This window comes from Anas acuta, chromosome 27 (genome assembly GCF_963932015.1).
Source record: "Anas acuta chromosome 27, bAnaAcu1.1, whole genome shotgun sequence".
Taxonomy (NCBI): Eukaryota; Metazoa; Chordata; class Aves; order Anseriformes; family Anatidae; genus Anas; species Anas acuta.
Window position 1 is genome coordinate 1,858,006 of NC_089005.1, and position 21,542 is coordinate 1,879,547.

General features: G+C 68.3%; 4 protein-coding genes across 13 annotated transcripts; 2 read left to right on the plus strand and 2 right to left on the minus strand.

Annotated features, from left to right (window-relative positions):
• Positions 1 to 1,779: 1,779 nt before the first annotated feature.
• Positions 1,780 to 5,912, minus strand: LGI3 (leucine rich repeat LGI family member 3). 5 transcript variants are annotated; one of them, XR_011090185.1, is made up of 9 exons: positions 5,485 to 5,912; positions 4,828 to 4,899; positions 4,647 to 4,718; positions 4,464 to 4,535; positions 4,293 to 4,364; positions 3,968 to 4,137; positions 3,727 to 3,891; positions 2,232 to 3,640; positions 1,780 to 2,193 (listed from the first exon to the last, which is right to left on the minus strand). XR_011090185.1 is itself a non-coding variant. In XM_068662509.1 (8 exons), exons 1-8 carry the CDS (start codon positions 5,694 to 5,696, stop codon positions 2,823 to 2,825), a joined length of 1,653 nt encoding a protein of 550 aa, XP_068518610.1. In that variant the 5' UTR covers positions 5,697 to 5,912; the 3' UTR covers positions 1,780 to 2,822. The 5 variants fall into 5 exon arrangements, 1 of the variants encoding a protein (XP_068518610.1); XR_011090188.1 differs by having other exon boundaries at positions 1,780 to 2,008; positions 2,073 to 3,640; XR_011090187.1 differs by having other exon boundaries at positions 1,780 to 2,027; positions 2,066 to 3,640.
• A 275-nt stretch (positions 5,913 to 6,187) lies between these two features.
• Positions 6,188 to 7,713, plus strand: SFTPC (surfactant protein C). Its single transcript, XM_068662518.1, has 5 exons — positions 6,188 to 6,616; positions 6,701 to 6,847; positions 6,944 to 7,084; positions 7,171 to 7,281; positions 7,404 to 7,713. Exons 1-5 carry the CDS (start codon positions 6,560 to 6,562, stop codon positions 7,500 to 7,502), a joined length of 555 nt encoding a protein of 184 aa, XP_068518619.1. The 5' UTR covers positions 6,188 to 6,559; the 3' UTR covers positions 7,503 to 7,713.
• A 1,154-nt stretch (positions 7,714 to 8,867) lies between these two features.
• LOC137845370 (surfactant protein C-like) lies at positions 8,868 to 10,631 on the plus strand. Of its 2 annotated transcripts, none has more exons than XM_068662515.1 (6): positions 8,868 to 9,019; positions 9,214 to 9,486; positions 9,558 to 9,662; positions 9,746 to 9,856; positions 9,993 to 10,098; positions 10,182 to 10,631. In XM_068662515.1, the coding sequence occupies exons 1-5, from the start codon at positions 8,978 to 8,980 to the stop codon at positions 10,086 to 10,088; spliced, it is 627 nt and encodes a 208-aa protein (XP_068518616.1). In that variant the 5' UTR covers positions 8,868 to 8,977; the 3' UTR covers positions 10,089 to 10,098; positions 10,182 to 10,631. The 2 variants fall into 2 exon arrangements, with proteins under 2 accessions (XP_068518616.1, XP_068518617.1); XM_068662516.1 differs by having other exon boundaries at positions 10,185 to 10,631.
• Positions 10,632 to 11,255: 624 nt separating this feature from the next.
• LOC137845362 (collagen alpha-4(VI) chain-like) lies at positions 11,256 to 21,184 on the minus strand. 5 transcript variants are annotated; one of them, XM_068662494.1, is made up of 33 exons: positions 20,896 to 21,184; positions 19,028 to 19,931; positions 18,133 to 18,240; positions 17,712 to 18,028; positions 17,552 to 17,630; positions 17,320 to 17,468; positions 17,157 to 17,252; positions 16,802 to 16,855; positions 16,602 to 16,673; positions 16,441 to 16,467; positions 16,204 to 16,248; positions 16,068 to 16,121; positions 15,916 to 15,978; positions 15,777 to 15,842; positions 15,604 to 15,666; positions 15,478 to 15,510; positions 15,329 to 15,391; positions 15,198 to 15,260; positions 15,053 to 15,115; positions 14,916 to 14,978; positions 14,709 to 14,759; positions 14,589 to 14,624; positions 14,459 to 14,521; positions 14,322 to 14,384; positions 14,103 to 14,138; positions 13,936 to 13,972; positions 13,288 to 13,787; positions 13,112 to 13,211; positions 12,388 to 13,026; positions 12,149 to 12,245; positions 11,786 to 12,045; positions 11,651 to 11,686; positions 11,256 to 11,533 (listed from the first exon to the last, which is right to left on the minus strand). In XM_068662494.1, exons 3-33 carry the CDS (start codon positions 18,206 to 18,208, stop codon positions 11,307 to 11,309), a joined length of 3,591 nt encoding a protein of 1,196 aa, XP_068518595.1. In that variant the 5' UTR covers positions 18,209 to 18,240; positions 19,028 to 19,931; positions 20,896 to 21,184; the 3' UTR covers positions 11,256 to 11,306. The 5 variants fall into 5 exon arrangements, with proteins under 5 accessions (XP_068518595.1, XP_068518596.1, XP_068518593.1 ...); XM_068662495.1 differs by lacking the exon at positions 20,896 to 21,184 and having other exon boundaries at positions 19,028 to 20,610; XM_068662492.1 differs by lacking the exons at positions 19,028 to 19,931; positions 20,896 to 21,184 and having other exon boundaries at positions 14,328 to 14,384; positions 18,133 to 18,997.
• Between the last annotated feature and the right edge of the window lie 358 nt (positions 21,185 to 21,542).

Genomic DNA, 21,542 nt, shown 5'->3' on the forward strand with positions numbered 1-21,542 from the left:
TCCCCAAGGAGCCCCCCCCCAAATTCTCCCCCTCCCCAAGGAGCCCCCCCCCAGGGTCTCCCCCTCCCCAATGTGCCCCCCCCCAACTCCCTCTCCCCTTTTAGGGCCCCCCCCAACGTCTCCCCCTCCCCAAGGAGCCCCCCCCCAGGCTCTCCCCCTTCCCTTTTAGATGCCCCCCCTCCCCTTTTGGGTGCCCCCCCCCAAATCCTCCCCATCTCCAAACCCCCCCCCAAGCCCCCCCCCACCCCGCAGTTACCCCCCAGACCCCCCCTCCCCAAAATGACCCCCCCCTCCCCAAAATACCCCCCCCACACCCCCCCCATGCCAACCCCACCACAACCCCCCAACACCCCCCACACCCTGGGGGGGGGGGGGCACCACCTCCCCCCCACCCCAAATCCAACCCCCCCCACCCCAAAACCCCCCCAACCCCCCCCAAAATCCCCAAAACCCCCCCCACGCCCCCCCCGCCCCAATCCCAATTAAACGGCCACCCCCCCCCTAAGACCGGGGGGGCCCACAGGGGGCCGGGGGGGGCCCACAAGAGCCCCCCCCCCACTCACAGCACGGCCCGGCTCAGCACCCAGGCCACCATGGCTGGGGGGGGGCCCGGGGGGGGCCCGCAGCGGCCCCAGCGGCTTGAATGGGGCGGCCGCGGGCTCTGCGCATGCGCCGCCAGCCCAACGGCCCACGCGGCCCCGCCCCGCCATTCTTAAAAAGGGGCCGGGGCTACTCTTAAAAGGGCAACGGCGCGGCTTAAGGGGGGGCCACGGCGCGCCTTAAAAGGGCAACGGCGCTTATTAAAAGGGCGAGTCCTTTTTCTTAAAAGGGCAATGCCGTTTCTTAAAAGGGCAACGCCGCGTCTTAAAAGGGCAACGCCGCGTCTTAAAAGGGTAACGCCCAGTAGTGCAAAGGGTGAGCCCCTCCCTCTCCCACCCATTTTTTTATTTGTTTTTGTTTTTGTTTCAAGCCTTTAGAACACGGAAAAAGGAGAAGCTTCGTGTGACCTCGTGGTTTTATTTTGGTTTCGGGGATGGCCTCTTCTCGCAGATAACCTTGATAGGAGCAGAGGGAACGGCCTCGAGGTGTGCCAGGGCAGGTTCAGGTTGTAAATAAAGAGATATTTCTTCCCAAAAAGAGCAGCCGGGCGTTGGGACGGGTTGCCCAGGGAGGTGGTGGGGTCACCGTCCCTGGGGGTGCTCAAGGAGAGCTTGGACGTGGTGCTTGGGGTCAGGGCTCGGTGGTGGTAGGGGATGGATGGAGCAGAGGATCCTGGAGGGCTTCTCCAGCCCCCATGGGTGGGCTCGGCACCTGCCCCAGGCCACGTTTCCCCCGGCCACACGTCCCCAGCGGTGGCCTTGGGGCTCCCCAGACCCCTACCACGGCTGCTTTTGGGGTCTTCCCTCTCCAGCTGGGGAAACTGAGGCAGAGCGGGGTGGCGGAGCCCCGTGTTTAGGATCCGCAGCCGCCCAGGAACAAACCCTCTCCCCAGGCTGCCTGTTCCCGAAGAGAGGCTCTTTATTCGTGAGCTTAATTAGTGGTTTTTTTTTTTTCCCCATGCATATGCACGCGCCCGTGGGACCTGGAAAAGCTCCCCTGGAAAACCAGCCGTGCGGGCGGGGTGCAGGAGCAAACCCCACACCCTGGGGGAACACCTCCCGCTTCCCCGCCTCGGGTCAGGGCTTCTGCTGCTCCCCCAAAACGCCCGGGAGAGCCCCTAGCAGGGCTCTCGGCTGGCATCAGACTCGTAGAGCCGCTGGGAGGAGGTGGAGGCACGGCTGTGGGGTCACAGTTTGTTTATTTGGGGGTGTTTTGGGTGGGTGCGTGCACCCCGGTGAGGCTGGCACGCTGCGGGGCAGAGGGGCTGCGGGGTGTGCACAGGGGGGACAGGAATTGGGGCTGCATCCTGCTGGCCTCAAGCATCCCGTTAACCTCGGGGCATCCCATTAAAATTGGGGCATCCCATTAACCTCGGGGAATCCCATTAACCTTGGGGCATCCCGTTAACCTTGGGGCATCCCATTAACCTTGGGGTATTCCGTTAACTTCAGGGCATCCCATTAACCGTTAACCTCAGGGCATCCCAACCATCCTGGGGAATCCCATCCAACTCAGAGCATCCCAACCACCTTGGAACATCCCAACCACCTTGGGGCATCCCATTACATCTTGGCATCAGAGGGTCCCGCTGTTCTTGAGCATCCCATCCACATCGGAGCATCCCATCCAACTCAGGGCATCCCACCCAATTTAGGGCATCCCACCCAATTTAGGGCATCCCCTCCACCTTGGGGCATTTCATCCACCTTGGCGCATCTCAATCCACCCCGGGGCATCCCATTGACCCCGGAGCGCCCCCGTTACACACCTCGGCATCAAAGCACCCCATCCGCCTGCCAACATCCCGCTGCCCCCGAGCATCCCACCCACCTGGAAGCAGCCCCATGCCCTGGCACCATCCCATACAGCCCTGGCCCTGCCTGCAGCCCCCATACCCCGTGCCCGTGCTCCCCCCCCTGCCAGCACCCAAGGGCATCACTTTGCGGGGTGAGGGGTGTCCCAGCACGCGGCCAGGACGGGGTGGCTGTGGGTGCTGCGTATGGGAGGGCAGAGAAGGGGATCTGTGGGTGCACCGGGGGAAAAACGAGGGCAGTGGCTTCCCCCCAAAAAAAGGGGTGTGGGTGCGGGAGGGGCGCAGGCACCGGGCTGTGACCGCGGGGCAGAGTGAGGACGGGGCTGGTGGGCGCATGCGTGTCCCCGTGGCCGAGCAGCCCCCCGGGGGAGGTGAGAGCCGCTTTTTGGGGGCTCTGCCTCCCCCCCGGCTAGAGGCTGAGGTCCACCACCACGTGCCGGTAGACCAGCGTGTTGGCCTTGAAGCTGGGCGCCAGCAGGAGCTGCACATCGGCGGCGGGCACGTAGCGGAAAGCCCGGGGCGCCTGCACCGCCAGCTCCTGGAACTTGCCGAATTTCTGCTTCTCCTCATCCCACAGGTAGACGTGGGTGAAGGAGAAGTCGCTGCCCAGGGCCATGTAGCGCCGCTGCCCCACGGCGAAGGGCTGCATCACCATGGAGCCCCGCGACGGCAGCGTCTGCAGCTCCACGAAGCGCTGCCCTTCCCAGCGCACCACCTTGGAGTCGCCGATGTAGCGGCTGAGGCAGAGGAAATGCTCCCGCTTCGCCCTGAAATGCTTCACCATCTGCACGTCCAGCAGCTCGCCCACCTCCCCCTGGGGCGCAAACTGCTTCTGCGCCCGGTTCCACTGGTAAATGACGGGCGCCTGGGAGCTGCTGGCGATGATCAGCCGGGGTTTGCCGTCGTTCTCCACGTACTCCACGTCGGTGTCGCGGTGCCAGGCGTGGAGGGCTTGGTGGGAGTAGAAACCGTTCTGGTCGAGGCGGTAGAGGCTGGTGGAGCCCGCCTTGGAGCTGTCGGCGATGACGAAGTACCACTCGCCCTCGATCTGGAAGGCCTCGATGTCGTTGGGCTTGCGGGTTTTCTGGCTGTCGATGTCCTGGATCTTGATGAATTTATCCACGGCCGTGTCCCAGCGGTAGATGTAGGAGCCGCCGAAAAGCTGCGCCACCACCACGTAGAGCTGGCCCTGCGCCACGATGGGCTTGCAGTGCACGGCCGAGTGGGCTGCGGGGCGGGGGCACGTCAATTTTTTTTTGGGGGGGGGACACCGGGGGACAAAAAAAAGGGGGGTTTCACGGTGCCGACCTTACCGGGGATGCGGTCGAAGTCGCGCAGTTTGCGCTCCACGTAGTCCCACTTGAGCACGGCGCAGCTGCTGGCACCGGGCTGTGCCAGAGCCACGTAGAGGTCGCTGGCGTAGGTGTAGGGCTCGGCCGACACCGCCTGGAAGGGCAGCACCTGGTGCACCACGAAATCTGCGGGGAGAGGAGGAGGTGAGGGCGCGGGGAGCTAAATTGGGGTGGGGGTTAAAAGGGGGGGGGGTCTCCGTACCCGTGGTGATGCACTGGAAGTCGCCCAGCGCCAGGTCCCGGATGCGTTGGCCCTCGAACTGCCCGGGGCTGCTGCAGAAGACGGCGGGGACGGTGGTGTTGGTGCTCTCCATCCACTCCACCAGCCACTTGATCTTGCAGTCGCACGCCAGCGAGTTCCCCCGCAGGTCCCTGGGGAGAGGAGGGCACCGAGTCCTCCCCCTGCCCTGCCCGAGCCCCAGCAGGGACCCCCCTATCCTGATTTGGGGGGGCGGAGAGGTGCCCGTGGGGTCGTGCCCCATAACCCCGTCCCCATCCCGGTGTCCCCGGTGCCGCCGCAGCCTTACAAATCACTCAGGATATCCAGAGGCTTGAAGAGGTCCCGGGGCAGCGTCTGCAGGTTGTTGTTGGCCAGAGACCTGGGGACGAGAGGCGCTGTGCCCGGTGGGACAGAGGGACACGGAGCTGTCCCCAGTGTCCCCCCCCCAGGGGGGGCGCACGGGGTGCCCGCTACTCACAGGTGGGTCAGCGACTTGAGCCCGCGGAAGGTGGCCTTGGAGAGCGCCTGGATGTCGTTGTTCTCGATGAACCTAGGGCAGGAGGAGAGGCTGCAGGGCTGCGCCGAGGGCACAGGGAGCAGCCCCCACCCCGGGACCCCCCCTCGGGGCCGTCCCCATCCCTGTCCCCCCCCCCCCACGCACAGGTACTGCAGGTGCGGGAGGCCGGCGAAGGCGTTGTCGCCGATCAGCGTGAATTTGTTGGAGTTCAGCAGGCTGCAAAAAAAAAAAGGGGGAGAAAGGGTCAGAATTTGGGTCGGGGGGGGCACCCAGGGGGTGAGGATTTGGGAGAGGGGGGGGGTCACCGGTCTGGGATTTGACCTACAGGAACTGCAGCGAGGGGATGTGGGCGAAAGCCGCCTCTCGGATCTCCGTGAAGGCCGCGTTCACCATGGTCCTGCGGGCAGGAGGAGACCCCGGGGCCGTGATGGGCACGGGGGGGGGACACGGGGGGGACACGGGGGGGACACGTAGGGGACAAGGGGCTCAGCCCCAAGGGCTGGCACCCACCCCACGCGTGCCCTGCGGCACATCCACAGCCCGCGTGTGCGCACACAGACGGATGCGCACCCCTACGAGGCTCCTGCGCCCTGCTGTGCCCCCAGGGACCCCCCCCAAGCCGTGTCCCCCCCGGGACTCTTGTCCCCAAGGTCACAGCAGCCGGGCAGTGCGGCGGGGCCGGGCTGCAGCCCTGCTCCATCCAGCGCCCTGTGCGCACAGGGGACCTGCTGGCACCGCAGGGCACCCCCACATGGGGATGAACCCAGGGTTGGGGGGGTCCCCAGCCCACCCAGAGCTTCCCTCACCCCCCTAGAGACCCCCCCAAGCTGCTTTCACCCCGCACAACCCCACTGCAGCACAAAGACCGAGGCTGGCCCTGCCCCAGCACCCGCTGCCAGCCCTGCGCCACGGGGAGCCGATTGTGTGCGCCCCCCCCTCCCCGTCCCCATCCCCATCCCCGTCCCCCTCCCCGGCTACTCACAGCGAGATGACCTCGGGGGGCAAATTCTTGGGCACGGCCTTGGAGTCCACGCAGAAAGCCGTGTCCCGCGTGCACGAGCAGCTCGGGGGGCACGGGGGTGGCCGGGGAGGCCGCCGGCCCCCCGCAGCCCCCCAGAGCAAAGCGGAGGTCAGGAGGAGCAGGAGAGCCGAGAGCTGGCCCCCGGGCATCCTCCTGCCGTGCCGCAGCTCCATCGCCCTGGCCTGCTCCTGCTCCTGCTCCTTCTTCTCCTGCTCCTTTTTTTTTCCCCTGGAGCCGCAGCCGAGCCCTTTTTTTTATTTTTATTTTGCCCCCTCTCCTTCCTTCCCCGAGGACCCCTCAGCGCCGGGGGGAAGCGGCGGTGCTGGAGGGGGCTGGCGGCAGCGGGGCTGCTGCTCTGCAGCTCTCCATGCTCCTGTGAGCTGCAGGAGGAGGGAGGGAGGGACAGAGGGATGGATGCAGCAGCGTGACGGCACGGCACGGCACGGCACGGCACGGCACGGGCGGGTGGCCTTGGGGACACGTGCCCCCAGCACGGGGGGCTGCGTGCCACGGAGGGGGGGACCCCCAGGGCAGGCGGTGGCTCCGTTCAGGCTCTGCTTTGATTTTTTGGGGGGGTTCTGCCCACCCCCAGCGCTTCACCCCGGCTGCCCTGGGTGCTGCCAAGGCCTGGGGGGGGGTTGGAGGTTGGGGGTGGCGGGGGGGGCTGCTGGGCTGCCCGTCCCAGGCACGGCGCTCGCGGCCAACAATGAGCCCAGCCAGCTCCGAGCCCTGCGCAGCTGCCCGCAGGCTGGGTGGCAGCGGGGGGCAGCCCCCAAGGGTGCTCGGGGTGGGCGCAGGGGGTGCAGGAGGAGGGCGGGCACCCGCCCTGTTTGCCTTGGCCCCCTCCCAAACCACCTGCAAATGCTGGGAAAAGGCCCTCAGAGGATTTCACGCCCCCCCCCCCTCCCGCACACACTTTCCCGGCTCTTATCCGGGCTGGGCAAACAGAGCTCGAGTGGCACCTTGGCAGCCCCAGCGCCCCCCGAGGACCCTATAAATCCCCCGTTCCTGCTGGCAGAGGGGCAGGAGCTGCGTGATGAGGGCAGAGATGGACGGCAGCTCCAAGGAGGCGCTGCTAGAGGAGGCCCCCCCGGTAAGGAGCACCCAGCACCCGGCCCCGCCGGCACAGGGCTGAGCCTGGGCTCACCACGCTGTTTCCCCCCCCCACTTTCCCCAGGAGTACACGGCCTCCCCGCGCCTGCCCTGCATCCCCCAGCAGCTGAAGAGCCTCCTGATGGTGGTGGTGGCCGTGGTCTTCCTGGTGGTGCTGGTGGGGGCCTTCCTCCTGCTGGGGCTGCACCTCACCGAGACGCACGCCGAGACGGTGCGCAAAGAGGGGGGGCGCACGCATTGCGCCCAGCGGGGGGCTTCCAGGGGTGTCCCCCCCGCAATGGTGACTCCGTCCCCTTCCTCCCTGCAGGTTTTGAGGATGAGCATCGAGGGGCTGGGCGCCCAAGGGCCCCCCCAGCACCTCTCCATGAGCAGGAAGGAAAGGATCGGGACGTTCGCCGTGGCCGAGGGGCGCAATTCCACCGCGCTGCTGGTCTACGACTATGGCAAGGTTCGGGTGCCACGGGGGGGCTGTGGGGGGGCTTCGGGGGGGGCTGAGCACGGGGTTGGGCTGACGGGGGGGCTGCCTGCACGCAGCTGCTGGTCAGCTACAGGTCCTGGCTGCACCGCGTGTGCTTCATCACCCGCGTGGATGAGGACAACCTCCCCGGGCTGGACGCCGTCACCGAGGTTTTCCAGCGGCGCCAGGTGAGCCCAGCCTCGTGCCCGCAGCCTGGGCACCTGGGAAGGGAGCCGCTGGGCTTGTGGCAAGCTTTTCCTCCAGGCCACGGTGGCCACGGGTGGCCAGAGCTCCCGCCGTGTCTCCGCAGGGCGAGGGGAAGGCTGGTGCTGAGCCCCTGGCTGACCGCTCCATCCTGGGCACCACCGCCAACGTCCTCTGCAGCTCCGTGCCCATTTACTGGACCTAGCAGGGGCTGGGGATGAGGAGGGGGCGTCCCCCCCGTGCCCCCTGTGGTGCCCCTCCGGGCTCCTTCCTCCTCCTCCTCATCATCCTCCTCATCATCATCATCGTTGGCTTCGTCACCGGCCTCGGCACCGCGTGGTGCTTGCAATAAATGATTGGGGTTCGCTGCGGGATGTGCGCTGCTGTCGGCAAAGTAAAGCTGGGCGCTGCCTCCAGTGCTGCTCTCCTCCTTGCCCTGTGTCTGGGGTGGTCCCCGAGGGGTCCGGCGTGGGGGGAGCACCCCCCCGTGTTGGTTTAATCAGGGGGGGGACGGGTCCAGCCCCAGCCGAGGGGCACGGGAGGGCTCGGCGTCCCCAGCCCCGGCGTCCCCAGCCCTTTGGGGCACCCAGCACCCAAAGTGCAGAAAAAGTCCCCGTCCCTCTCCCGTCCTCACCCACACAGGGACAGAGGGACCGCAGGTCACATCCCCGGGGCCAGCAGGGCACCCATGGGTGCCACCCCAGCTTGCCCCCTGCGCCCTCCGTGCGCCCCACGTCCCCCTGCTTCAACCCCACAGCAGCCAGGGGCACCCTCGGGGCTCACCCCCATGTGCCCTGCTGGGGATCTGGGGATCCAAAGGGACAAAAAAGAGGTTGGGGGGCCCCATGCCAGCCCCCCAGGGGCGTTGGACCTCCCCATGTGTCACCGTCACCTCTCCATCCCTGCCCCGTGCCCCCCTGGCTGGGAAGGGGCGCACGCAGCCGGGCAGGGGCTCTGCGCCCCCCCCCCCCTGCACAAGGCAGGAGCCCCCCCGGGGGGTCCCCATCCTGCTCAGCACCCCGGGGGAGGAGGCAGGGGGCAAGATGTGGGGCAGAGCCACAGCCACGGCTGCTTGGGGACCGTGCTGGGGACCCAGGGTGGCCAAGATGTCACCGATGCGGTCCCAGCACCCTCGGGACCAAGGCCCTGGAGCACCCGGCCCCAATCCGTGCTCCGTGGCCCCCTGCCATGGTGACCCCGCTCCTGCCCCACCGCTGCGGCTCGCGGGGACCCTTTTGACGTCCCCCTCTTTGTTTTCCCCTTCCTGAGCACCTCCAGGTGCCCGAGGTGGCGAAGGGTCATGGGCACGGGGCCAGGTTCCCCTTCGGCCGCCTCCGTCCCCGGATGCTCCACCCTGGAGGGCAGCTCGAAGCCCTTGAGAAGGGTTTGCTTTGGCCCCAAATCCCGCTCCGGGGCAGCAGAGAGGTCCCCGTGCCCTGGGGACAAGTGTCCTCAGGCCCTCTTGAGCTGCAGGTTCCCAGGGGAAAGCGGCTCCGGGCAGGGCGCTGGGCAAACACCACCGGGAGCGGGCGGCACACCCGAGTGGCACCACGAGGCTGCTCGTGGGGGCCGCCCCTTTCCCCACCCCAAAACCCCCCAAATAAAGCCGCTGCCCCAGCTGCTGCGGGCTGCCCAGGCTGGGAAGAGGAAGAGGAAGAAGAGGAGGAGGAGGAGGCAGAGATGGAGAGCAGCATGAAGCAGGTGGCAGTCGAGGAGCCGCTGGTGAGTCCCCGCGCCCCACGGAGCGGTGCCACGCTTGCGCCCCCCCTCTGCGTGCCTCGTGGAGACCCAGCACCCCCCACACGCACCCCCAAAGGCGAGCAGGGTGGGAGCTGAACCCCAGCGAGCCCTTCCCACCCCCATTTCACCCCTTGGCCCCTTATATCAACATCTCTCCACCTTTTTCACGCCCGCAGGACGCCGACAAGGGCTGCTGCGGCTCCTGCTGCCTGCCCTGCGCCCTTTGCTGCCCCAAATGCTCGCGCTGCTGCCGCCCCGGCTGCTGCAGCCTCAAGGGCTGCCTGTGCTTCGTGCCTCGCCTGCTCTGCTACCTGCCCCGCAAGCTGCTCAGCAGCTGCCACCACCTCAAGTGCCTCCTCATCGTGCTGGTGGTGGTGGTCCTGCTGGTGGTCATCATCGCCGGCGCCCTGCTGATGTGGCTGCAGGTGGAGCGGGGCCACCCCGACGCCGTGAGTAGGGTCCCCAGGGCTCCCCGGGGACGGGCAGGGGGCAGGGGTTGAGCTCCCCCCCCCGTCCCCAGGTCCTGCGGTTGGGCGCGGGGAGGGCGTGGGAAGAGGACGCGGCCACTTTCTACGTGGATGGCGGAGCTGGGAACCCGGCCACGGTGGTCTACGACTACAAAAACGTGAGTGGGGGGGGAAGGGAAGGGGGTGGGGGGACGTAGGGTGGGATTTGGGGTCAAACCCACCCGGCTCTGCATGCGCACAGCTGCTGGTGAGCTACAGGTCGCGGCTGCACCACGCCTGCTACGTCACCCGCATGGACAAGGACAACATCCCGGGGCTGGATGCGGCCACCCAGGCTTTCCAGCGCCGGCAGGTGAGCTCTGGAGGGGCAGGATCAGGTTTTGGGGGGGCACAGGAGCCTCTATGGGGGCACAGGAGGTTCCCTGGGGGTGCAGGAGCCCCCCAAGGGTGAGGGATGGAGACGGGGGCGCCCTGCGTTTCTCCCCCAGGCTGAGCAGAGGCTGGCCATGCCCCTGGACGACCGCTCCCTGCTGGGCACCACGGCGAGCATCCTCTGCAGCATCGTCCCCGTTTACTGGATTTAGGGCAGGCTGGGTGAGTTTTGGGGTACGGGGGGGGGGTTTAGGGCCCCCCCACCCACGCGGCAGCACCCTCACGGCATCAGCTTTGCCTTGCAGCAGCCCCGACGGCCACGGCGTCACCTCCAGCCCTCCTCCTGCACAGCACCGGGACGGGAGCATCGCCAGCAGCACCCCCCCTGCCAGCCCCCACCTCCCAGGGGGCTGCAAAATTTGGGGAGGGGGCTGGTGGCGGGGGGCCGGGGGTGTCTGCTGGGGCGAGCGCCTCGCGCCACCTGCGCCTGTGACACGTCTGGTTTGTCACTTTGTCTTCTCAGCTTCTCCGAGCCCAAGTGCCAAAATGAGCTTAAAAAAACCCAAAAACAACACTTAAAACCCCCAAAATTCTCCATTCTGCTTCTCTGCTTGCCCAGTGACCTGGGCTGGGGCTTGGAGCACCGGCCTGGGGGGCGATTCCGCCGCAGTCCCCAGCTGGATGCCCAGCTGAAAATGTCCCCAAATGTGCCAAAAGCGTCCCCTCGGAGCCGAATAAAGGACGAGGGGAATAAACCAGGTCCCGGAGCTGTTCCTGGGGACACCCCCGTGACGGAGACACTGTGGGGGGGGGTCCCTGCCACCCCCATTTACGCCCCCCTCCCTCCCCACACCCCGGAGGAGCTTTGCGCATCGCAGAATCGTGGCTGGAGCAGGGAAAGGAACCCGGGGAGGGGACGGGGGGGGGTGGGAGCAGGGAGCTGTGGCCCCCCCCTCCGGGATGGGAGCCGGCCAGCAGCGCAGCTGCCTCCCCCCTCGCCTGGCTCCGGCCCCCGCAGCTCCCCCCGGGACGCTGCAGCTGCATCTGGCCGGGACGCGGCGCGCCTGGCCGGGGTTCCCCGCAGCTCCGGGGCGCCCCCCCTCATCCCCTCGCCTCCCCCCGGCCCCACAGCACCAGCAGGCGTGAAACGGGCCGCGAGGTTTTATTTTAACCCCCCCCCAAAACCCCTTCCTCAGCCTCGCAGGCAGAGGGGGGCGCGGAGCGGTGCCAGGGCTCTGCGCACCCTCGCCGTGCCGGAGCTCTCCAAAACCCTCCAAACCCCTCCAAACCCCTCCAAAACCCTCCAAAACCCTCCAAAATCCTCCCAAATCCTCCTCCCCCCACCCCACGGAGGCCGGGAGAGGCGAGGAGGGGCGGCAGCGTCTCCAGGGAATGGTTTATATTTTTTTGGGGTACCCCCAAGGCGCGCGTCAGCAGCCGGGAGCGCAGGAGGAGGAGTTTTTGGGGAGGGGGTCCCGGCTCCCCCCGGCACCCGGGGCCACGCAGAGGGCCTCGCACTGCTCCCGGCTCTCGAAGCGGTTGCGGCTCCCCCCGCAGCCCCCGTACCAGAAGAGGGAGCAGCGCCCGGGCTCCTCGAAGAACCACTTGGGCGAGTAGGAGCGGCACGGCCCCGCGTCCCGAGCCTCCAGGCAGGCGGCTGCAAGGCACCAAGGGACCCCCGGGGGGGTTGGGGAGGGGATAAACCCCCCCTGCGCCCTCCCCGGTGCACGGGGGCTGCACCCCCAGCTCGCAACCCCCCCAAAATTCTCCTCACCCCGCGTCGCGTTCCCCTCTCCGGCTCCACGGGGACCTGTCCGAGGTGGGCGCAGCGTCAGCGCAGCCGGCTGGGGGTGCCCTGCTGGGGAGGGGGGCGCCTCCCCACGCCCCCCCACGCCCTCCCCACGCCTACCGGTGCCCACGCAGGTGTGGACGCAGTCCTTCTGGGTGCCGAAACGGTTGGCGTTGCCCCCGCAGCCCCCGTACCAGAAGCGCTCGCAGGTCCCCGTGTCCCTCCGGTGGTACCAGCGCAGCGAGAAATCGGCGCAGGCGGTGCCGGGGTCCTTATCCAGGGCGCACAGCCCGGGCACGACCACCGCCCTCCGGCCCTTCCCGGGGCTGGGGGATGCCGTGGGCAGCCCCCTGAGGGGCACGGAGAGGCTCTCGGGGGTCCTGGGAGGGGAGATGGGTGCCAGCCCCCCCCCTGGTATGCGTCCGGGGGAGAGGAGGCGCAGCCCCCACCCGCCGGGGGGTGGCCCCGGTGCTGCTCACTCACTGCGCGGGGGTCCCCGGGGACGGCTCGGTGGTGTTGGCACCGGAGGGAGACGGCCCCTGGGGGCACCCTGGGGTGCTGGGGTGCCGGCTGCTCTCCGCTGCAACGCAGGAGAGAAAAATGATGGAGGGGCAGGAAAAAAAAAGAGCAAAAAAAAGGTTTGGGGCTCCAAGCTGCCTCCTGGGAACCCGTCCCCATCCAGAGCAGGACCCGGTGGTGCTCCAGCCCCCAGCACGGCTCACCCCAAAGGCTCCGGAGGAAGCCCAGTGCCATCCTCTCGGCGTACCCCATCTCAGGACCCTGCACCGAGCCCAGGCGCAGCTCGTGGTGCCGCCACCCCGCCAGCACCTCCGGCACCGCCGCCTCCGGCCTCTCCGTCCCGTTCCGACCCAGGGACAGCACCAAGACCCCAAAATCCCTGCAGCGGGAGAAGGGCACCAGCGCCTGCCTCGCCTCCCCGTCCCACAGCACCCCGTTCCCCGTCCCCACCACAAAGAGGACGCGGAGACGGCCACGGGTGCCCCCCGGGAAGACGTGCCGGAGCGCCCACGCCACCGCGCCACCGGGTGCCACCGCGGCCACCCTGGGCACCAGCGCGAGGCGGAGGCGCTCCCGGAGCTGCTCCCGGGGGCTCTGCAACCCCAAATCGACCTCCCCCAAACCCTGCTGGGGGGCGGTGGGGCCGGTCAGCACCAGGGTGACGCGGGCACCCCGCTGCGCCGGCTGCAGGCGCCCTAAGAGGTTGCCAAAAAGCTCTGCCACGGCCTCCAGGCTCCGCGCCGGCAGCGCCGCGTTGTCCACCACCAGGGCCAGGTCGGCGTCCAGGCGCAGAGGGTTGCGGGGCGGCACGGCTGCAGGGCAGCTTTCGGGGTGGCAGAGGTCTGGGGGGAGCAAGGGGGGGCACAGGATGAGCCAAAAGGGGTGGTGCTGGGGGTGCTGAGCCCCGTGGCAGCCCCGCTGCCTTACCGAAGCAGAGCACGCAGGGCAGCAGGGTTTGCTGCAGCAGCTCCGTGTCCCTGTCCGGATCTGTCGTGGAGAGCTGGAGCACCTGGAAGAGGCTGTTCACCTGTGGGGGGGGGAAAAAATAAGCTCGGGGTGGTCACAGGGCTGGTAGCCACGTGGCTCCGGGAGCGGATCCTCACCTGGAAAGCTCGCACCACCTCGGGCAGCGGGCTGAAGGTGAGCACCACGGGCACGATGCCCAGCGCCTCGTACTGCAGGGCGACCTCCCCGACGCCCTCCAGAGCCTGGTTGCGACCGCTGGTGACAAAAAGGGCCACCTTCCTGCCCAGCACGGCCCGCCGGACCCTTTTGAGGGTGTGGAGCCCCACGAAACGCATGGCAGAGGCCAGGCGGCCCCGCTGGGACGAGCGGCTGGGCGAGAGGCGGCGGAGGCGCCCCAGCAGCGCGGCCCCGCTCTGCGCCTCCCCGAAACGCAGCAGGTAGCTGGGGGAGGCCGCGTAGGACAGCACGGCCACGCGAGCCCCCGCCGGGCAGCCGGCCGGGGAGACGTGGAGGTCGCTCAGCAGCAGGGCCAGCAGCTCCTTCATGCGGGAGAAGAGAGGCGGAGGCACCGTGGACGAGGTCTCCAGCACCAGCACCAGCTCCGTGGGGAAAAGGGGGCAGGAGAGCGAGCTGGAGGCTGCGGGGGGATTTGGGCAGCTCCAGGACAAGCCCTGTGGTGGCCCCCACCTGCACGGCCACCCCCTGAGCGTTTTCCATCATTTTTTCCCCCGTTCTCTGTCCCCTGTCCCCTCTGTCACCACCCCCCCGTCCCCGTCCCCGCTCACCGCAGCGCTGGCGGATGAAAGCCTTCAGCTCGCAGGGCTGGAGGGGAGCAGGGAGCGAGGTCAGCCCCAAAGCTTGCTGCAGCCAGGGGGGTGCTGAACTCCCCCCCCCCCCAGCCCCTGGTCCTACAGACTTTGGGGCTGGGGTCCCGTCCCCATCCGGCCCTTACCGTGGAGGGGGGGACGCCCGGAGAGCCCTTGGGGCCCTGGAGGAGGAGGAGAGGAGAAAAATAAGGAGAAAAAAGGCATTAAGGGATGGGACAGGAGCAACGAGTCCCACTGGGGGTGTCCCCATCAGGGGTGTCCCCATCGGGGGTGTCCCCATCAGGGGTGTCCCCATTGGGTAGGGCCAAAAAAAAGGGAGAAAAAGGGAATTTGCAGAGCATCACCATCACCCCCGGTGGTCCCAGGCTGCCGTGGCTGCCGGTTTCTCCTTTGCTCCCAGGCTCTCCCTGGAAAATTCGGCTCCCTGAGCCAGCAGCACGGCCAAAGGGGGGGTCCCGGGGGGGCTGTGCCCCCTACTCACCATGCGCCCAGGCAGCCCTCGCCTGCCCTTGTCCCCGCGGGCTCCTCGCTCGCCCCGTTGGCCCTGGAGGGGAGGCTCAGGGGGGGGCTGGCCGGGTCCCCAGCCCCCTTCCCCGGCCCCGTGCGCTCACCTGCACCCCCGGGAACCCCGGCAGCCCCCGAACACCCTTGGGGGGAGCAGCACCAGTGAGCACAGCACCCTCCTGGCAGCCCCGGGGGCACGGTTCCAGCTCTGTCCCCCCCCCAGGTACCTTCGCTCCCTGTCTCCCTGGGGCGCCTCGCCGGTCGCACCCGATTTCGCCCTAGGAGGGGAGAAAAACCCCAAAACCGTTTTGTTTTTTTGCAGGATCTTCATAAATATCTGCGTTCCCAAAGCCTCAGAGTGTCCCCAAGGGGCTGCGGGTGCCTTGTCCCCACTGGGCAGCCCTGTCCCCAAGGGGCACCCTGCCCAGCCTTACCACGGCACCTTTGGGTCCCCGAGGTCCCGCGTTCCCCTTCCTGCCCTTGGCTCCTTCCTGGCCCTGGAAGAGACAATGGGGCAGCAGGCTGGGGGCACAGGGGGGGCTGCGATGTCCCTCACCACCCCACAGCTCACCTTGTCCCCTTTGGGGCCGGTTGGCCCCGCAGCTCCCACAGGACCCTCGGCTCCGGGCGCACCCTGGGCGAGAGGCAAAAGCGGCTCAAGGTGGGCACCCAGCGGGCACCCAGCGGGACCCCCAGCACGGGGAGGGGGGCAGCACCTGAATTCCTCTGCTCCCCGGGCTGCCGCTGACACCTTTTGTCCCTCGTGGCCCCGGCACCCCCTGCGGAAGGAGAGTGGGGGGCAATAGGGGCACCCGCACGGGGCAGAGGGGGGTCACCCCAGCCTCACCTGTGCGCCTTCGTGCCCCTTCTCGCCCCCCTGCCCGGCGCTGCCGCGGTTCCCCTTCTTGCCCTGCAAGGGGATGGGATGGCTCCGGGTGTCCCCAGCCCTTGTGGGGGGGGGAAGACCCCAAATGGGACCACCCCCGGACCCCCTACCTGCACTCCCGGCTGCCCTTTTTGGCACGAGGTCTGCGGGGGGAAGCACGGTCACCGGCCACGTCCCCAGCTCGTGGTGTTGTCACGGCCCCCCCGTGTCCCCCCCCCGTTGTCACCAGCACCTACCGGGTGAGCCGGGGGGCCCGGTGGCCCTGGTGGCCCCTGGGGACCGTCTGGACCGGGGTCACCCTGCAAAAGGAAACCTTCCAGTCCCCAAAATGGTCCAAAAGGACTGGTTTCTCCCCAAAAACTGCATCCCAGCACCCCCCCACACCATCCCGGCCCCCTCCAGCCTTTACCTGGGGGCCCCCCTCTCCTCTCCACCCCGGGGGGCTGGGTTCGAGGCTGCTCCTCCCGGGTGGTCCCTGGGGAACAGAGGGGGGTCAGCGAGCACCCAGGGCACCCCCAGAGCCCCCAGGGACCCCAACCCGCACTCACCACCTCTCCGCGGGGACCTGGGGGTCCCTTCTCCCCCCGGGCACCCCGGGAGCCTTTCTGCCCCTGGGTGGAGGTGAGAGGAAAGGATTTAGGGTGCGGGTGGAGAGCGAAGGAGGCAGCAGCACCCGAGGCTCAGCGGAGCACCCCCGCACCTGCCTCCCGCGGGTCCCCTTCTCTCCGGGGTGCCCGGGGGTCCCCGCTTCGCCCTGGGAAGGAGAGAGGAGGCTGAGCCCCTGCCCGGCTCTGCTTGGGAGAGGAGGGGGCACAAATCCCCGCTGCTCAGCTCACCCGCTCCCCGTCCACCCCGTCGGAGCCGGCTTCTCCAGGAGGTCCCTGCAAAATGGCACGGGGTGTAGGGCACCCAGGCTTTGCCCTATTTCCCCCAGCACCACGGACCACCCCCTAGCCCCCTCCCCAGCCCCATCCCTTCCCTCTCCGTCCTCCTGGAGGTCTCCCTGCCGCTGCCAGCTCCCCCCGTGTCCGTGCCCTTGGTGCCGGAGGGTAAGCAGCGAGGCGGGGACGTACCTGCTCCCCGGGGTGACCCACGGCGCCCTAAAGGAGATGAGGGTGAGCAGGAGGGACAGGAGGCACCTGCACCACGGGCTGGAGCCATGCCAGGCTGTGTCAGGCTGTGCCAAGCCGTGCCAAGCCGTGCCAGGCTGTGCCAGGCTGTACCAAACACTCACCTTCGCTCCACACTGCCCCGGGCATCCCTGCATCCCTCGGCTACCCCGCAGACCTGCTGGTCCCTGCTCCCCCTGCTCTCAGGAGGGGAAAAAAAAACATCAAAAAGACGGCGTGCCCGGCCACAAAATGTGCTCACAGCACCCCCGAGCCCCCCCAGACCATCCTGTCCCCCTCCCCGGGGGTCCCACGGCTGACTCACGCTGTGCCCGTGCTCGCCTTCGTCTCCAGCACGTCCCTTGCTGCCGGCCACCCCCTAGGACAGAGAGACCCCGGGGGCAGCAGCCACGACCCCCCCAGCCCCCCCGGCTCCAGGAGGGACCCCGGGCTGGGAGCCAGAGCTCCTGGGCTCTGTTCCCAGCTGGGGGAGGAAGGGGAGAGGAGTGAGGAGCCGCGGCTTGGGACCGGATGGGGCAAGGGCCGGAGTTAATCCCGGCTCCCAGGGCGCCTGGTGGCCCTGGGAAAGGGATCGGGGCTGGGCTTTGGGGCCCCCCCACGAAGGGAAAAAGGTCGAGGCCGAAAGCATCCCGCAGGGCTGGGCACCCCCGGGGTTTTACCTTGCTCCCCAAGGGGCCACTGGGGCCCCGAAGGCCGGGCAGCCCCACGCAGGTGCAGGGACACGTCCCACAGCACGTCCTCTCCGCCAGTGCCAGCTGCGGGGAGGTGTTGGGGTCCCCACGCAGCCCCCATGGGGACCCCACCGTCACCACCCATCCTCACCAGCTCCTGCGCCACGTGCCCGCCAGCCTCGGGCATGTCGATGGTGAGCTGCTGCCCGTTCCCCATCCGCCGCCCAAATTCCAGCTGCTGCAGCTCCCCCAGCCTCGTGGCGTTGTTCACGGCCACGGTCAGCAGCAGGTCGGCCTGGTCTGGGGTGGGACAAGGCGCCCAGGGGTGGCACGCCGTGCTGGGGGGTGTCCCCAGGTCCCCTCCAACCCCTCTCTGCCCCAACCTTGCAGCCAGGCTGCTGTGGCCACCTCCTTCATCCGCTGCACCTCGTCATCCAGCCCGTCTGTCAGCACCAGCAGCGCCTGGCCGAGGGGAAAAGCGGGTGCACCAGCAGCAAACTGGGCGAGGAGAGGGTCCTCCCGGCGAGCTGCTGGCTCCCTCACCTTGGTGTCCTCCTCCTGGCGTGCCAGGGTGCCGAGGAAGCTCTGCAGGGCCAGCTGGTTGAAGTAGGAGCGCTGGAAGGCGTGCGCCCGCGCCAGGCGCCGCAGCACATCCGCCCAGGGCTCCCACAGCCCCCCCTGGAAGATGGTGTCCCCCCCTTGCCCGACGCTTTGCAGGCTGAGGTGGAGGCTGAGCGGGCGGCAGGTGAGGCTCTCCAAGGCGGCCAGGTCCCGCAGGACGCGCTCCAGGTAGGGCTGGAGGTTGGACTGCTGGAAATCGGTGACGTCCAGGGCCACCAGCACGTGCAGGGCGCACGGCGCTGCGAGGGGGGGAGCGTGGAGACACAGCCTGAACCCCCAACAGGGTGCACAAACACGGCAGCACGGCACCAAAAGTTTTGGGCACGGCGATGCCCAAACTCACCCTCCTCCTGGCTCCAAGCCCCGGTGGCTACCAGGATGAGCAGAACGGCGAGGAAGCGGCCCCGGCACGGCCCCATGGCCCCGGCGTGGCTCGGGGAGCCGGCTGGTCCTGCGCAAGCAGCTCGTCCTCCCAAGGCAGGGCTGAGCGGCGGCACGGCACCTGCCTCGGGGAGCCGGCGGGCCCAGAGCTGCTGCAGCTCCCCATCCATCACCGCTGACAGCTCCGGCGTGGAGCTCAGCCCAGCCAGGGGCCACGGATGCTGAGCCGAGCCAGCGCTGGCCTCATCCTGCCCGGCTGTTTGGCCGCTCGCAGGCGGCGCTGGGGTGAGTTTTGCTCCCCCCGGGGCTCGCCACGGCGCTCAACGCAAGCTGCAGCGGGGCTGAGGAGGGCGCGGGGTGATGCGGGTGAGATGCGTGGAGCACCCTCACTTGTCGTGGGGCTCAACAACCCTCGGCTGGCCTTTGGGATGTGGTTTTGGGTTCGCCGCGGGTGCGGCAAGGGTGCCACGCAGCGCCCTGCCCTGCCAGCTCAGCACCCTGGGCAGCACGGGGCGTGCTGCAGAAATTCAGTGATCCCCAGGGCTTGGGGAGGCCTTTTGGGGCTTGGCAGCCTTCGTGCAGGTGGGGAATGGAGGAATGGGGTGACAAGGAGCTGAGGATGGGACCGGGAACACGTCCTGCCTGTCCCACTGTTCCCACCACCCTGCGCCCTGCCCGCTGGACACAACGCGCCCTCGCCGGAGCAGGCGGGCAGAAGGCACCCGGAGCCCGAACACCTTTGGGATTGCCAAAGCGACGAACCAAAAACCCACAGTGGGAGCCCAGGAGGGAGCCGAACCCGCAGCATCACCCCAACATCACCCCAAACCCGCAGCAGGGGTCGGCCAACCTCTTACCTGGGGCCGCAGCGGGGGACCGACGGGCACGGCGCGGCACGGCGCGGCACGGCAGAGCGCGGGCTGCGGGAGCTGGCCGGCTGCGTGGGAGGCTGTGAGATCCGAGGTTTATTTATCCCAGGGCTCGAGCAAACATCAGATGGCCGAGACGTCAGGGGGAGCAGCCTCGCAGCCAGACCAGAGCCTCCGGGGCTCTGTGGGGCGGGCGGGCGAGCTGTGCGCCGTGGGGCGCAGGGCGGCGGAGCCCCCACCGCTGCCCACCCTGGGGAAGGGGTGAGGAGCTCGTGGCTGAGCACCCAGCGGGGGGCTGCGGGGCTTGGGGGACCCCCTCCAAAAGGGAGACGCTGCCCAGGAGCTTGCGTGGAGGGAGGGGAAAAACAAAAGCCAGGTCCCCGGAGGTCTCCATGAGAAAAGGGGCAACAGCGGGGCCGAAAAGCCCGGCCAGCCCCTGACATAATGGCTTGACATCACCCGGGGCCTCAGCCCTCGCACATCCTCCCCGGCGGTGTAAGCAGAAGAGCGGGATGGAAAGGGAAAACATTTCAAAAGCCCGGCTTGTTTTGCACGGGGGATTCAGTTTGTTTGCTCGGGAGCCCGGGGAGAGGTTGGGGCTGAGCTCGGCGGCTCCTCCGCCAGTTCCCAGCCCCGCGATGTGGGGGCCGGGGGCGGCGTGGGGAAGCAGAGCGAGACCGGTTTGCTGAGGTTTATTTATTCGCTCGAAGGGGAAAAGTTTACTGGCTGCCGCGGCCGTGCGGAGGAGGTTTTGCAATGGAGGGCTGAGAGGGAGAGCACATCCCTGATGGTCTGCTGCCTGGGGGGGGGCAAAAAGATGCCTGGAGGCGAGGCACGGAGGAGATTTTTCCCCTACAGGGTGGGAACGTCGGGCCCTGAGCATGGGGAAGTCCTAGAAAGGGAAAGAGGAGAAGGTTTTGGGAGGGTTTGGGGTTGGGGATGGGGAGGGGATAGCTGGTGCTGAGCACCCCACGTCCCACACCAGGATGGGGGGATCTGAACCCAGCTGGGGGCACACAGCCCTGTCCCCCCCCAGCTCCATGGGGAACGGAGAGCAGGATGGCACCGCGGGGACACCGCTGTGCCCATCTCCTCCTGTGGGTGCTCAGCTGGGGACCGTGACCCCAAACCATGGCACGGCGATGGGACAGCACCAAGGGGGTCCCCCCAAATTCCCCAGCACCCCCTGGTTTCACCACGCAGGGCTCGGGCTGCTTGGCCCCGCACGGCCCCCGGCGCACCCCTGGGTGCCCGTGGAGCTCGGGCTCGGCCCGCGGTGGCTCTGGCTGGGTTTGGTGGCCCGTGGGGACCTGGCGGGGATGGGCCCGGCGTGAAATGGCAGGGCTCTGACAGCAGGTGTCACTCACAGACCTCGGCGCACACGCGTGCACACGCGTGCACACACGCTTGCACACGCGGCCCCATGGCCCAGCCACGGCTGCCCCTCCCCTGCTTCCCCATCCGGGCACCCTGGGGTGCTCGCCCTGCTCTTTGGGTGCTCATTTGTCATCTCTGGGGTGCTCACCCCTTTTGTAGGGTGCTTATCCATCATTTTTGGGGTGCTCACCCTGTTCTTTGGGTGCTCACATCATCATTGGGGTGCTCACCCTGCTCTTTGGGTGCTCATCCATCATTTTTGGGGTGCTCACCCCACTCGTAGGATGCTCATCTATCATTTTTGGGATGCTCGCCCTGCTCTTTGGGTGCTCATATCATCATTGGGGTGCTCACCCTGCTCTTTGGGTGCTCATCCATCATCATTAGGGTGCTCACCTTGACCTTTGGGTGCCCATCCATCATCCCTGGGGTGCTCGCCCACTCTTGGAGTGCTCATCTGTCACCTCTGGGGTGCTCACCCTGTTCTTTGGGTGCTCGTCTGTCATCCCTGGGGTGCTCACCCCAATCTTTGGGTGCTCGTCTGTCATCCCTGGGGTGCTCACCCCAATCTTTGGGTGCTCATCCGTCATCCTTAGGGTGCTCGCCCACACTTTGGGTGCTCACAGGCACCTGGGAAGGGTGCCCGGGCTGCAGGAGCTGCCCTCCTCCTCCTCCAAGCTCAGCTTGGGGGGGAAGTGGGGTGCAGGATTTGGGGGATATGGGGTGCAGGACCAGAGGGGCAGGGCTGGGGGGGCAGAGCTGGGGTAGGGGGGGTGCAAAACCAGGACCAGGGGGGTGCGGGGTGCAGGAGGGGGAGCAGGAGCGGGTGTTGGGGGTGCAGGAGCAGGGCTGGGGGGCGCAGGGCTGGGGCTGGAGGGTGTGGGATGGGGACGGGGGGGCACAGAACTGGGGCTGGGGGGCACAGAACCGGGGCTGGGGATGCAGGATCGGGGCTGGGGGGCGCAGGATCGAGACTGAGGGGCGCAGGACCGGGGCTGGGGGGCGCAAAACGGCTCCGGGGACCTGGCGCCGGGGGCTGCGGGGGGCAGGAGAGGGGGGCTGCGGGCCGGGTCCCCTTGTAGCCGGCTCGGCCCCGCCGTCCCCCCCCCCGCCCCCCTCTCGCCGC

Coding starts and splice junctions, on each gene's coding strand:
- LGI3 (XM_068662509.1), bottom strand. CDS start 5,696: ATGGAGCTGCGGCACGGCAGGAGGATGCCCGGGGGCCAGCTCTCGGCT. Junction 3,892..3,967: donor CTTCCAGTGCATCACCACGG/GTACGGAGACCC, acceptor CTCTCCCCGCAG/ATTTCGTGGTGCACCAGGTG. Junction 3,641..3,726: donor CGACTTCGACCGCATCCCCG/GTAAGGTCGGCA, acceptor CCCGCCCCGCAG/CCCACTCGGCCGTGCACTGC.
- SFTPC (XM_068662518.1), top strand. CDS start 6,560: ATGAGGGCAGAGATGGACGGCAGCTCCAAGGAGGCGCTGCTAGAGGAG. Junction 6,617..6,700: donor TGCTAGAGGAGGCCCCCCCG/GTAAGGAGCACC, acceptor CACTTTCCCCAG/GAGTACACGGCCTCCCCGCG. Junction 7,085..7,170: donor TGGTCTACGACTATGGCAAG/GTTCGGGTGCCA, acceptor GCCTGCACGCAG/CTGCTGGTCAGCTACAGGTC.
- LOC137845370 (XM_068662515.1), top strand. CDS start 8,978: ATGGAGAGCAGCATGAAGCAGGTGGCAGTCGAGGAGCCGCTG. Junction 9,020..9,213: donor TGGCAGTCGAGGAGCCGCTG/GTGAGTCCCCGC, acceptor TCACGCCCGCAG/GACGCCGACAAGGGCTGCTG. Junction 9,487..9,557: donor AGCGGGGCCACCCCGACGCC/GTGAGTAGGGTC, acceptor CCCCGTCCCCAG/GTCCTGCGGTTGGGCGCGGG.
- LOC137845362 (XM_068662491.1), bottom strand. CDS start 18,340: ATGGATGGGGAGCTGCAGCAGCTCTGGGCCCGCCGGCTCCCCGAGGCA. Junction 13,212..13,287: donor AGGTGGTGCGAGCTTTCCAG/GTGAGGATCCGC, acceptor CCCCCCCCACAG/GTGAACAGCCTCTTCCAGGT. Junction 11,687..11,785: donor CCACACCTGCGTGGGCACCG/GTAGGCGTGGGG, acceptor CACCTCGGACAG/GTCCCCGTGGAGCCGGAGAG.